Source organism: Scleropages formosus, chromosome 1, assembly GCF_900964775.1.
Source record: "Scleropages formosus chromosome 1, fSclFor1.1, whole genome shotgun sequence".
NCBI lineage: Eukaryota > Metazoa > Chordata > Actinopteri > Osteoglossiformes > Osteoglossidae > Scleropages > Scleropages formosus.
The window spans coordinates 50150483-50164585 of NC_041806.1; the positions used below are offsets into that span (position 1 = coordinate 50150483).

The following is a 14103-nucleotide window of genomic DNA, read 5'->3' on the forward strand; positions in this document are numbered from 1 at the left end:
TGCCTTACAGGCAGACTGTGAGCATAAATAAAGTTCACTTTGAAATGTGAAACATCCGCTTCCGGGTTATAAACGGTTTTCGCGGTGCTTATAATTAACTTCCTGGGTATTGACATGGCTTCCCTTATTTGGTACTTTTATTTCCGGGTTGCGAACATGGCGTCCAATGCAGTTCTGTCAGAAGCTCCTCGGGCTCTGTCTGCTAAATATGTAGGGTAGGTAGTTTAAGCAGTTGCGGTAGTATTTGTTGTGATAGCATAAAATTAAAATAGATTGTAAACCTGACAACGGGAGAATTTAGCCCCATTTTATAGCTGGATATGAGTAGCTGAGTTGCTACCTGCAGCAGTGCACACTGACTGTTGTTTGTCTCTCTCTCTCTCTCTCTATCTATCTATCTATCTATCTATCTATCTATCTATATAATAATTATATTAATTCTGATTTAATTAACACTTTGGGATTGCACGGCATATAACTGTTAAACTGTTAAAATCCATACGTGCTTATTATTTAATGAAGTGTTTCACTAAGGGTCACCAACCATCGCAGCAGCATTGTGGGAAATAAATAATATGTGGTAACAATAAGAATAACAAAATGTGGGAAATAAACGGTAACAAAGTGGTTCTTCTTCTCACCGAGGTGCTCAGGTGGGAAATTCACTAACAGTTGTTCCTGGTGAGATTTTAAGAAAGTGAGGGACCCACTGGACTGAGGACCGCGATCAAACCAAACGACTGTTTTCTTCTCCAGGTCTTTTGCCTATTTGACAGTGAAGGACAGACTGCCCACCATTCTCACCAAAGTCATCGACACCATCCACCGTAACAGAAACCAGTTTTTTGAGGAGTATGGAGAGGTGAGATTTTCTTTCCCCTGCATTAATGTTTTTTTTTCTCATCTGAGAAGGTTTAAGAAAGTGCTGACAGCTTTAGACTAAATCTGCTCTGTTAATGTCCAGTGTTAAGTTTCTCTGTGTTTTCAGGGGTCTGGAAAGATGTCCTTAATCGTCTTTACTTTTTTGCTGGCTATGGTAGCGAACGTGATTTTACCGTGTTCTTACTGTTCCTACTTCTTTGTTTGAATGACTGCCAGGAGGGTGTCCAAGCAGAAAAGAGAGCCATCTCTTTCCTGTCCAAGCTCAGGAATGAACTGCAGACGGACAAGCCCATCGTGGCGCTGGCGGACAACGCGCCCGACGCGGACTCCTGGAATCAGTACCTGCAGAAGCAGCAGGCTCTGATGGACCAGGGTGGTCCGGCCAGCTGGTTCAGATCTCCCTGGCTTTATGTGGAGTGCTACCTGTACCGCAGGATGTGGGAGGCCCTGCTGCTCAAGTGAGCTGCTGTCAGTGAATAGTGGTCACTAAACATACTTGTGGAGGAGGGGAGAGTCTGGGTTCTGTCAGACCCCTCAGTTCCCACATACAATTATTTGTTATTCACCTATTCTCCTTTTTTTTTTTTTTTTGTCCCAGTCCTCCAATCAGTGGTTTTGACATCTTCAAGGAAGCAAAGACGCAGGCCTACTTTGAGTCCCAGCAGGCCGTAATGGCGATCTGCACACACCTGCACGACCTGGTTGAAGGCATTGGGAAGCTGGTAGAGCCGCAGCTGTGTGAGGAGTTTTTGAAACTGCTCCAGGCAAGTGCTGTTGTTATTAACCTTAATTTATCCGACTTCTTTTCAGATTGACTGGCAATGTGTGGTTTATGTGCAAGCTGCTTATAGCGAATTACCCATTTAGACAGTGGTCATTTTTTTCTGTCACTTCAGGCAAGTACCTTGATCAAGGATACTACAACAGGGCGATTTGAACCTAGGTTCTTCATTTGGCAGGCAGTGGCTGGTAATCTGTATGCCACCTTGCAAGGTGATGTTAGTAGCTTATGGCTACAGTAAAATTTACACCTCCATGAAAAGGTGGAAGCTGAAGTTGCTCTGGATAAAAGCTGCTTTAAGCCAAACAAGAGCCTGAATTACAACGCAGCTGGATAATTCACTGAATTTATTCACGTGAAGTAGTATTCTCAAGGTTAGAACAGGAGGGTCTTCCAGGACTTCCCCAGCTGCAGGTTCAAATCCAAAACTATTGTGATCCCATTTACATTTAAACTATCTGACACTTTTCTGGGTATTTTTTTACTGACGCAATATAGTGTAAGTACCTTTCTCAAGGGTACTACAGCTAGAAGTGGGGTTCAAACCAGGATCCTTCAATTCCAAAGGTGACAAATCTAACTAGCTTTCTGAGCAGCTAACCTTTTTCCGTTTACTGTCCCACAGCTGCACACTTTGACTGTTCTATAACAGCTCAGTCTGCTGCTGTTTTATAGGTCTCTTTATGGGGAAACAGGTGTGACCTGTCGATCTCAGCAGGAAAAGAGAACTCTCAGAAATCCAGTCCCATCGATTCCCTGGAGGACCTGAAACCCTTCATCCTAGTGGATGACTCCAACATGGTCTGGTCTGTCCTAATGAAGAGCAAGGTGCTGGGTGGCGAGTCACAGGGACGAGTGGACTTCATCTTGGACAATGCGGGTTTCGAGCTGGTCACTGACCTTGTCTTAGCCGACTTCTTGGTGTCTTCAGGCCTCGCACGGGAGATCCACTTTCATGGGAAGTCTATGCCGTGGTTTGTTTCCGACACCACTAGAGAGGACTTTGAGTGGACCATAAAGCAGATGTCAGGAGCCAACCACGGGTGGACATGCTGGAGCGGGACGCGTTGGCAGCAGTACCTGAGTGCTGGCGTGTGGTCCTACCACGACCACCCCTTTTGGACCCTACCGCACGAGTTCTGCCACATGGCCACCGAAGCACCAGATCTGCACGCCCTCTTGCAGGGTGCCAAACTCATCTTCTTCAAGGGCGATCTCAATTACAGGAAGCTGACCGGTGACCGGGCCTGGGACTATTCTGTGACTTTCCGGAGAGCTCTGAGGGGCTTCGACCCAGCACCCCTCTGCAGCCTGCGGACCCTGAAGGCTGACGTGCAGGTGGGCCTCCAGCCCGGCCAAGGGGAGGAGCTGACGGCTCGGGAAGCCGATTGGATGACCAGTGGGAAGTATGCTGTTGTGCAGTTCTTGTGTCCACACAAGGAGCAGTAGCAGACAGGAAGGAAGGACATGATGTGCACAGGAAGTAGATCAGAATGGAATGTGGTCGTCACTTTGGAATCAAGTTACTGAGAACATGAAGGGTAATGAAATGTCTGATTACTGGTGATCTCCAACTGCCAGTTCTCTCTCTTAGAAATTAATTGATTGGTATAATATGAAAAATGACCTGTTTTGGCAAGTTTGTTTAAAAACTGTTGCATAGTGTTATTTTCGTAATGATTCATGTGGGTCTCTGTCATCATCTGTAGAAAAAAGCTCTGACAGTCTGGTGAAGTCTGTTTGAGGTTAATTCATGTCTTTTGTCTCACTTGCTGAAACAGAATGTGAGTTTATCTGAAAATATTTTGTTGCAACCCATGTAGGTCCTTGCAGCCAAATGACACCAGGTGGTAATGGGTTCTAGGGCATTATTGGGGTGATGGTGTTTTTCTGGGCCCTCTAGAGATACAAATTCCTTTACAAAGAATATGAAAGCATTCAGTTAGTGACTTCTGGGCTGTAACAAGTTTGTTTTCAGATTTGTCAGGGATTGTTTGGGAACTTTTCATATGAGCTAATGTTCACTTTTTACTGCACTCCTTACAATGGTTCTCCGTTTTAAAGCATGTGCTTTTCATCAACAAGGCCAGTTACTTATTATTTATAATTCTGATACTTGCTGGTAGCAGCTCGTGTGTGTGCACGCTCCAGGCATTGCGGTTAGTGGTGTAGATGTTTGTTTAAAGTGTTGAGGTAACAGCAGGAACTCAGGAGCGGTGTCATCACGCGTTTGACACTCATCTGCTTTCTTCCTACATCAGTGTGCTGCTCACTTCTCTCATGGTCATCTGTTCAACAGCTCAAAATACACATTAGAAGTTAGTTGACCCTTCTGTTGGATTTGTTTCGCTCTCTGTAACTCTATATCGGAAAGGTTATTTATTATTAAAAGCTGACTGACACTTCATAAAATACCTGCATCGTTAAAAAAAAAAAGGGCGACTAAACAGCAGTGCATTTTGTGGCAGTGCAAATGCTCAGTGTGAGTTGGCGGTGGGGGGAGTGCTCCGCGAGGCTGTGGCGTTTGGCGCCTTTTCGTTCGTTGGAACCGTTTTGATAACACCGCTGCATTGCGTTTAGTTGCTGATAAACACCTTTTTCCAGTTCTAGAAAATGGGATAAACTGTAAGCGTTGGAGTTACGAGTTTCACTAAAAACATGATGTAAAAGTTCCAATTTTTTACATGGATATTGTATTTAACTGAGAATTTATGTAGCGATGGCTTGGCCATCGACACTCAGATGAAATATAGGACATAAAATTAAACCTTATGCTTTATTGGACTTAGAAAATGGTATTTTCATGTTTACAACATAGTTTCAGTCGCTAAAATATGTACACCCAGTGTATAAAATACACATTCATAGAGGGTTTGGAAGTTTGCTGGAACCTCAACTTCCACAACTGGGACAGGAAGCCTGTTCGTATCTCGATCTAACTGCAAAATCACTTTTACCATGAAGCTGCATTAAAAGTAGAATAATACACATCTGACGAAACGGTTACGCTCTGTTAAACTCCAGTGTAAAATTCTAAGAAAAACAGTAAGACTTGTTCATCCAGCACAGTGCAGGTGGTTGAGTACAGTTACACCCAGGACTTGTCGCCTCTACGTTACAATATAACGCTTTATTGTCTATTCTAACTTTCAATCAGCATTTAAAAACTAATTTAAAATTACTTAAAGGAGAAAATGTAATTTCCGTAACCACTGTTTAGTGCCGTTGACCGATTGTCAGGTGTTAATTTCGGGCAGCTTTCCACGTTGTTTACTGTCTAGATTAATAAAAACAGATATACCTCAATTTGTTTATAGGTAAGTAAAAATGTGTGTTGGGTTAAGGTTATGTTCATTTTATAGGTGTAAACACTTGGTCACAATGTCTCCCCTAACACTGACCATCAAGGTGTGAAAAAATAGGAACTATCACTCTGAACACTGTTCTCATGTCCTTACCCTCTTCTCATTTGTCTTTAGGAAATAAATGGGTTAAAAATAAATTTTTATCTTACACATTTTAAGTTGCATGAATGGAAAAACCTGGCTGCTAAAGTGAATCTTGTTAAAACTCAAAATTAACAAATGACACATTTTTACAATAAACAAACACAACCAGTTTTGCATATAGTAGATGTGTATATATTAAATGCAAAGTTAGCAAACTGTACATACATAAATAGCTGCTTACATTATTTGGACTTTACAGTTTCATCACACAATCCAGCAATGTTGAATCTTACATTCAGTTAACTATTGTTTAAAAAATGTTATCTACAGAGGCCTACCATCAATTGTATTTCAAAGCAAGTATTTTAATTGCATGCCAAAAATAAAGGTACAAAAATAATTGCCTTATGCTGTATGTATGTCTTTTAAAAGTTTTATTAAAAAAAAGTTCTCTTCTTCCCAGTGAGGCAGAAACAAAGAAGTCCAAGGAGGTCACATTGCCTTCTGGGTCCTGCCATCCCAGCAGGCTGTGCCATGTGTGTCCATTGTGGCCTGCAGTGCCACTTAAAGGACAATGTGTACAAAGAGCATTAGGGGCACGTGTTCATATGGGCGGAGGTCCGTTGGTGTAGTGCAGCATGGGGTGGAAGGAACGGGCAAAGTTGTTGGCCATGGTGCAGCTGTAGTCCTCTTGGGTGGCAGGCACCAGGCGGGTAAGGACCAGCAGCAGGAGCAGCAGCAGCTGGAAAGGAAATGCTGCCCGCAGAACCCGCAGCATGAAGGACGAGCACCGCTTAGAGCGGTGGAAAGTGGATCCAGCACCGCGGGAGGACCTGATAGGACACACAACCCACATATGTCTGGTTACACAATGTTATCAGGTGAGCTTCTGTTGTCAGTCTGACCTTTCTTCCCTGCATCACTGACCTCCGGCCACTGGCTGCAATGCCCTGAGCTGTATAATTGATCTCTGCTGGTAACTGGAACTTGGTGGAGCCCCTGGGACCGAGTCCATCCCTTCTCACTAATTCCCATCACCCTTCCCCTCTGGACCCAGATGGTCCCTAGAACCCAGAGTTCCAGTAGTGCAGCTTGGCGTCACTGACGGCTGTCACAAACACATCACACCATTTATTCTGAGCCTTGTGATACAATCAAAGTCTGATAAGGTAAAAAACAAAGAATAGCAGGAAAAAAAAAAAAAAAAAAAAAAAAAATCAGCCTAGAGAAGTAATGAAGTAGTAGAGTGCAAATGCAAATCTCACTGTGTTTTGTTGCTTATAGCAAAAAATGTAGAACTCAAATTTAAATTTTGGGTTCTAACAAGATTCACTTCAGCGGACAGATTTTTATATCCATACAACTAAAAAGATACAGGATAAAGCTGTAATATAACATTTGTGTTACTTGTATCTGATGGAATATAGTGTTTATTTTATAAAGTGGAAAAAAAATCAGACAAGGTTTTGTAAATGTGTGAATTTTGTAAAACTAAATACTTTACAAAAACTATTATTTAGAAACTTTATATCGGTCTAAGTTACCATGACAACATGAACTGTGACCAGTAGCAGGACTGGAACCTAATTTCCCATCTCACTCTGGTCACTGCTAATGTATATAGGCACAGTGCTAATGAATGACTAGACCTTATTTTAATTAATAGAATACGCAAGAAGTTTAAATACAAAGACAATGGACATCATCTAAATGCCTCTCTTCCATATTTAACTAGCAAAGTTATTATTTTTCTTATATGTCTGGTAACTAGTACCAAGGACAGACAGTTAGTTACTGGGGACACTGATGCATTGGTGAGAGACAGAAAGACAGAGTACCAAAACACCATTCATTTCAAAACCTACTGGCACAGTGACAAGGGGGAGCAGGGGATGTCAGAGGTAAGAGAGTTGTGTTCCATCTAGTGTGTTAGCAGAGAACTCTGGGGGAACAGAATAGAACTGGAGCTCCATCTGGATGAAGTAAGCAGCCAAGGACAAAGTAAGCACCGAAAGCCAAGGGTCACTAGATCTCCAACTCAACTAGCTGCTAGTTCTTATGGAGCATCTAGAATTGGAGAAGATGAAACTCATAACATGAGCTGTAAGGGCCAACTGGCTTCATTTCACCGGAAAAGTGTCACAGATTGATCAAGTAAGCATTTAACTTTGAAACTTCCAGTGAGGAGGGGTGTAAGATGGATTAGGCTCTGTAGACGATCTAAAGCTCAGAACAGTGGATTTGGAAGCCCAAGTGGGATAATGTATGAGTTCCATTATTTTCCAGGGGTTCTAGGAAGCAGGAGAGCGATACCTGAGGCCCTGGGTGCCGGCAGAGGGTCCCGACTGTGAAAGACCCCATTTGCCCTGGGGCTGTTTGCAGTGAACAGGGGTAAAGAAAGAAAATGTTCAGTCCAGGCAAAACACAGGCAAGCTACCGATGAACAAAACCATAAAAGAACAGTAACCAAATCAATGGGAGTGACAGGAAATCATGGTAACAGGAAACCTGGCTTTTCAAGGTTCACAAATCAACAATGGAGATATTTAATAATCTTAATGGTCCTGGATGGTACTTTTAGTTTCATTCTGTTGAGATTAGTGTGTTAAGGCTATTTTCCTATACTAACAATTAATCTATGCTGAAAATGTATACTAGAACAAAATAAATAACTATAAAGATGGTCTTACATTAGTGCAGTAATGTTCAATACTTCCGCCACAAAGAAAAGATGGTGTCTAACAATCATTGTCCTGTAAGCAGTTACATGTTTCTAGTTGTAAACGAAAATGGGATGCAACCCATTTCAATCTGAATGTAACACGACTTATGCACCACAGCACTGATTTCATTGTGCATTCAGTTATGATGAAAAGCCAGTATTTCTTGTGTTTCTGACTTGGTTGCAGGGAACTGGAGAATGCAGCAAAACCAGTTGAAATAAGATCAAAGCTTTTTAAGGACACTAATTAAAATGCAGGGACAGGTTAACTAAAGCAGTATATTTGAAAACTGAGGAAAACAATTGAATTAGCTAATGGAACTAGAAAAAGAGTTGAGGGAGGCTTGGATGGATACAGCTATGGGGCAGGGAAGCAAGTATGCAAAGGATACTAAGTGAGAGAGGTCTAGGTGCGTATGGGGTCACGAGGTCCTCTATGTCATGGTGTACAGATTGTCCCCAGTGGACAGCTAGTGCTTTGGGCACTGAACCGAGGACAGGACTTCTGAAGCATACATTACCGTTTGGAGTCGAGTGAGGCTGGTCTGCGCAGACAGGGGAGCTGCAGAATCAGAAGAATCCAGCTCGTCCAAGGAGGACTGCGGGAGGAGAGTCAAAGGCATTTCAATGGACCACTGTAGGGTCACCTTCCAGCTGTAGTCCAGTAAACTCAACAAGAACCATGAAATACCAAGGAATATGTGACTTCTGGGCAAAAGCCAAAACCTTAAAAAAAAAAAAAAAAAATCTAATTCTCAAAAGCTAAATAAAGAATTTTCAGTCTTTTGTCATGACCACCAAGATTCTGAGGCTTTCCTGAGTAAAGGAGCCCATTTCCATGACCTTTGTGCTACCTGAAAGCTCACCTGCTGGTAGCCAGAGCTCTGCAGCATTTCCTTCAGCTCCCCCAGGTCTTGCTTGACTTCCTTCAGGAGCAGTTTGTGTCGGTTGCCAACAACATGGACCCTCTCCTGCGCCTCCATGCGGTCGCTGCCCTGTGTGTCCACCAACAGATGGCTGGACATGTCCTCCAGCAGGGCCACCATCCACTGAGACTCCAGGAGCTCTACCAGGATTCGCTGCAGGACAGAGGCAAGACATAAGTTTCTTTCAGGTACCCTTTGAAATAATTTATCATTTCATGCTTAATACTTAAGGGCAGACAGAACAATTGAGCAATTATGCAAAACGGGTACAACACAAAAATGCGCTTCCACACTGAGAAAATGCAGTAAAGACGTGCCTTTACCGTGACATGATAACCACACTTTTCACTGTGGCAGGGATCGTACCTTCAGTGCTGTCTGACGCTGGATTAGCATGTTGCGTTCTGAGCTGGAGCTGACGGGCATAAGTTTGTTCCTCCTGCGATCAATGTTCTCCAGGCAGAGCAGCAGGCTGTGACTCATCTCGTGGAAGTGCTGCAGGGAATGGACGGTGTGATGCTACTGTCAGACTGTGCTAACCACACACACATGGAATCTCACAAACTAAGGTAAATGGTGTTTCTGTATTAAACTCAGCCTCTTGCATTAAAATAAACTGATATCTAGAACTCTAACTCCATGAAACAATGTAAACAGTGCAGTGATTCCTGAAAACTGGATTTTTGCAGAGTACTGGTAAATCTGAGAGGGAGTGAAAGTAGAATTGAAAGAGAGGAGGGTGGATTTGGGATGGTGAAATGGGAAGGGTCACTCACAAGACACTGCATGAGTGCATCCTGTAGGGATTGGCGCCATTCCACCAGAGAGCTGTTCATCTGGTCCCAACGCCCATTCATCTCTCTAACCCGAGACTGGAGCTCTTGGAGCTCAGCGGACTCGGCTGTATCTGTCTCTAGGAGGTCTGTGTTGGTCAGGTTTATTGACAGTACCATACTCTTGTGGTTGTCCATGGCCTTCTGTAGCTTCTGTGGAACAATGGGTGGGGTGTAAGACAGGGGGCCGGATTGAGTGTCAGTTTGCATTTACACTTACTCACTTATTCATTTAGCAGATGCTTTTCTCCAAAGCGACATACATCACTGTAGTAAAAAACATAAATAAAGGCTATGTGACTGCAGCCTTTGGAGAAGCTAGGCAGAGAGATCTGTGTAGGTCACTGGGCCTCTACAGCTCCAGGAAGGATTATTAATAGCAGGCTGACATTCACGTGAACCAGACAGCCTGATGTGTGCAGGTTTAAAAATAGATATAGGTCTGTCCTTACACCACCCCAGCACTGGGTTCCCTCCATCACCTTCTGTACCAACCTTAAGCTTCTGCACGCGCTGTTCAATGGTGTAAATGTCTGTGCTGCGTTCGAGTCTGCGCAGCTGTTGCAGCTCCTCCTCTGCCTGGCTCAGCCACTCCAGCATGTCATCCACATCTGAGCAGAGCTGATGCCACTGATATGGGTTTTGCTGCAGTTGCTGCTTCCGGCCCTGGGCTTGGGCCAACTCCCAGCGCTCGATCACACCTGCGCCAGGTGACACTTTCATATGACCATACTTTGGCCTTTCTCACATGGTGTGAACACTTTCAAGGTACAGTGCTCCGTCCTTACCTGTTGTCTGGGGCTCTGTGTTATTCAGGCAGATGAGCCCAGGCTCATCATCGCTCTCATTCAGTGCACTGTCCACCCTCTTCACTGTAGTGATGCTGCTGCGGCAGTCTCCCAGCAGTCTCATCTGCAGGGGAAGAAACATTGACCCTGAATGCCCTGAAGGCCCCTAAATGAGATTGACCCTCCCTGGGGTATAAGTACAATGCAGCAGGCAGTGCATCCCATCATGAGCCTGGAAGCTAAGTCTAACCACACCTCTATGTTAAGTCAATTAAATTTATTTTTATAGAGTGGTGCTCTCAGCAGAGTGACGTAGGGTACGGAACAACAAACTACAACAGAACAATGATAATATAGTGTATGTCTGAGTTGGTGAAGTAGACCGGCTGGCAGCTGAGGAGAGGAAAACAAAAAACTACCATAGATGACAAAGAGGATTAAAATAACCCTGTGGGAGTCTAAATGCCAGTGGCAGCCCACCCCTCCTGGGCGTTGCAATGTAGTTACAGTGATTCGGTGTACATATGTTTATGACTAAAAGACCAGCATAACAAGCAACATGGAGCTAGAGTCCAGCTCATTAATAACAGATGAGTACATCACCACTTGATCCTCAGTACAGCATCACACTGGCCAATGAAGCACACTTACATAGCCCAAGTAAGACGTGTCCATTTTGGAAGTGTCGTGGCTGACAGACTCCTCTGTCTGCTGCAAACGGTAGTGGCTTTGTATTCCTAGGGAGTTGGGCTCTCCTGTGGGAAGGATGCACTGTCATTGGTGGGTTGCCAGAGTGTCATTTAATCAGCCAATAAACAGCATCTGGAGACTTTTCATTGGGCTGAAGTGAGCTTCAATGCTTACCTCTATTTCCAGTGCAAAACTAAAAAGCAACTGGTCATAAGCAAGTGAGTTGCGTTACTCAAGTGCACTCCTAGTCCATAGTGACATGTACAATGTTGTTTCTCAATGAAAAGAATCCTTCAATGAAGGGAATGGATCCTTGCGTGAGTGGGAAAGTGATCCAATCATAGTGAAAGCTGGACTGGGGTTACATATAACAGGCAGACATGCGAGTGGTAGGAGAGGAGGTAAGAAGCATGCAGGTGACAAGTGGTGGGAAACAAGTGGCAGGACCGTCCCAGCTATGTCTGTAGCCCAGGGAGTGATTTCATACAGCATGCTGAAAGCTGTAAACCTGTTGCCTTTTTTTCCTCTGCTGAGGTTAAAAAAGGCAATTAGTGACCATGCCAGTTAGTTGATTAAATTCTGCACTCAGCATGATGAGAGCATGGACCATTTCACATGACCATGACCAGGGTGAATGTTATCTCCCTGTACCGGGGCATGCTGCTGCTAGGTGCCTACCAGTGGAGGACCTCAGAGTATTTTCTGTCAGTTTTAAATAAGCCTCCGGGCTCTCAGGAATCACTACATCTGGAAAGAAAAAAGTAAAATAGTAGCCAATGTGACATTTGAACCTCAGGAACTTTGGACTGTCGTCCAATCTGCCTGTAGCCTAAGGTGTCAGTTGAATAACAACTAAACAGTAAGCACCACTACATGTACAACTGCTTTAGTGCCATCTAAAGCAGTTCTCCCTGGAGATGCCAATATTTCTATCCCACTACCAGAATGTCTGATCCAGTAAATCCAGTAATCAGAGCTGTGCTGGTGGTAGGAAGAAACACATACTATATGGATGTTTAGGGGTCCCCAAAGAGACCTATGGGAACAACGGACCTAAACTGCTGCTATTCAATCAAAAGTGCAGAAATGAGAGGTGAACTTGCTTCATAAAATGCTTGTTTTTCCATGTTTATGTCCAGCCTTATTAACCAGACATGTGTGTACCACTGTCTGAACTTATGGGAAAAGTTTGCACACACTTTGTAGAGACCATGTTCCTGGTAAAAAAATAACCCTTGAATCCTCAGGTTGGACGCATTCAAAATGACATTACACTGTGTCCATGAGGGATGTTGCACTCAACAGTGCCAGCATGCTCTAGGGCAGACCTGAGAGGGCAGTTGTGTCGTGGAGGAACTCCTCGTGATCATCCTCAGGACCTCCTCCTTGCTCAGCCTCCAAACCGCGACTCAGGTCATAGTCATGATCCCACTCCAGGGGAATGGAGTCCACGCTGGCAGGCGTGTCCCGGCCGGAGGGCTCCACCTGGGCGTGCCCTACCACGGATTCGGTGCAGTTGTCATCTGTATGCTTACTCCAGGGCAAGCAGTTAAGGTCACTGGCACTCAAGTCCAGCTCACGGTCAGAGACATCGTGTTCGTCATCGGTCACCTGAGGATCAGACAGGTATCTGTGTTAGACTGGGCCCCCTCACTATGAAGATGGAACCAGGACTGTCTGCATTTTTAGATATATGTGCTGAAATGGGGATCAGCATTTCTTTTGCTGTATAAAAACACAACACTGACTGCTGTGGTATTGAGCTAAGTCTGAGAAATTAAGTACAAAAACCCATTAATAAGTTGCTATTCATGTGTCCAAACCAAATAAACTAACTTACTGGCTCACGTGTGAGCTTCTTGTAGTAGCGCTCAACATGGCTAAACACCTCCTGGCAGTATCTCCTCAGCTCCTCCAGCTCTTCCTCGATGACAGCGGCATCCATGGGTTCACTCTTTCCGATGAGCACCTCCCCCTGGTGGAAAACGCGCTCGATCTTGGGCGTGTGGAGGGAGATCTCCTGCTGAAAGGCCTGCGGAGTGGAGAAAGGGTGAAGCTGCTCAGTTGATGTGCCACCCCCCAACATTTAAGTTTCAAAGCAACACAGGGAAACATAGATATTCAGTGTAATCAGTATTGAAATCTTACGCTCATATGATAAAGACTATTAATCAGGAGGCATTACCCAAAAGCAACTGTTCTTTAATGTAAGCCCAATAAGCCTCTGAGTTATCCAGCCTATTACCAAATGTGATTAAAGAACTAAAGTTACAACCTCTGTTAACAGATGGCGGATAGAAGGAGAAGCATACCCTGAGCTGCCGGAGCTTAGCGTCGATGTCGCACTCTGAGAAGTGCTCGATGTTGGTGAGCTGAAGGTCCATCTCAGTGAGCCACACCAAGATACTCTCCCTGGTGGTCTCAAACTCCTCCCGTTGGCTCACAAAGTGCTAAAGGTTATAGCAGGAACATGAAAGAATGGAGGTGCATGTGTGTGGATATAAGCGAAGGATGGTGAAGATTAAGGTGTGTGTCAGCTAAAGGTTAGACATAGAGGTAAAACTGTGCATGGGTTTAGTAATGGTATGGAGGTGCAATGGGGGTGAACCTTGAGTCGGCGGAGGATGGACGCTGCCCTTCGTTGCAAGTTATCCCACCGCTGGTTTCCATCATGCACCATCTGGCGCAGGTGGCAAGATGAGTCGGTGCGGTTCTCCCGAGCCAGGCGGCGGTACTGTTTGTTAATTAGCTCCAGCTGGGTCAGGCTCTCATGGACTTGGCGTTGGAAGGCCTGTCAATATACACACACCATCTGCTCACAACTCCTCTCTAATCAGGCACAACGTGGGTCGACCTCTCCAAGATCCTTCCCACACAAGTCTAAAGCAGTGTGCTGTAGTGTGCCGTGACACTCCTGCCAAACTCAACTGGTGCTGATAATCCAATCCCCCAGCAGCAGGTGGTACGTGCCCACGTTACCTCAAACTTCTTCAACTCCTCCTTGGCCTCCGTATAAAGCACGCCTGAGGAGT

General features: G+C 44.6%; 2 protein-coding genes across 4 annotated transcripts in view; one reads left to right on the plus strand and one right to left on the minus strand.

The window, feature by feature from the left end:
- Positions 1–155: 155 nt before the first annotated feature.
- On the plus strand, positions 156–4287 carry armt1 (acidic residue methyltransferase 1). The gene is made up of 5 exons (XM_018730220.1): positions 156–215; positions 757–862; positions 1099–1340; positions 1481–1646; positions 2339–4287. Exons 1-5 carry the CDS (start codon positions 157–159, stop codon positions 3110–3112), a joined length of 1347 nt encoding a protein of 448 aa, XP_018585736.1. The 5' UTR covers position 156; the 3' UTR covers positions 3113–4287.
- Positions 4288–4296: 9 nt separating this feature from the next.
- The window catches only part of LOC108920510 (nesprin-1-like), an 89835-nt gene continuing 80028 nt past the window's right edge, over positions 4297–14103 (minus strand). For 2 of the 3 annotated variants that reach the window (XM_029259969.1, XM_029259900.1), the window contains exons 130-144: positions 14051–14103; positions 13680–13862; positions 13384–13521; positions 12912–13103; positions 12400–12682; positions 11750–11818; positions 11033–11136; positions 10382–10505; positions 10089–10294; positions 9537–9746; positions 9127–9255; positions 8701–8913; positions 8356–8433; positions 7426–7484; positions 4297–5945 (exon numbers count right to left, since the gene is read on the minus strand). The exon at positions 14051–14103 is cut by the window's right edge and continues 98 nt beyond it. In XM_029259969.1, the coding sequence (XP_029115802.1) occupies positions 5717–5945; positions 7426–7484; positions 8356–8433; positions 8701–8913; positions 9127–9255; positions 9537–9746; positions 10089–10294; positions 10382–10505; positions 11033–11136; positions 11750–11818; positions 12400–12682; positions 12912–13103; positions 13384–13521; positions 13680–13862; positions 14051–14103 (2270 nt within the window). In that variant the 3' untranslated portion in view covers positions 4297–5716. The remainder of the gene's footprint in view (positions 5946–7425; positions 7485–8355; positions 8434–8700; positions 8914–9126; positions 9256–9536; positions 9747–10088; positions 10295–10381; positions 10506–11032; positions 11137–11749; positions 11819–12399; positions 12683–12911; positions 13104–13383; positions 13522–13679; positions 13863–14050) is intronic. The other variant, XM_029259935.1, reaches the window with a different exon arrangement.

Bases quoted from the DNA above. Each gene is read 5' to 3' on its own strand.
- armt1 (XM_018730220.1), top strand. From the start codon at position 157: ATGGCGTCCAATGCAGTTCTGTCAGAAGCTCCTCGGGCTCTGTCTGCT. The intron at 863-1,098 runs GTGAGATTTTCT...AATGACTGCCAG, and splicing joins TTTTTGAGGAGTATGGAGAG to GAGGGTGTCCAAGCAGAAAA. The intron at 1,647-2,338 runs GCAAGTGCTGTT...GCTGTTTTATAG, and splicing joins AGTTTTTGAAACTGCTCCAG to GTCTCTTTATGGGGAAACAG.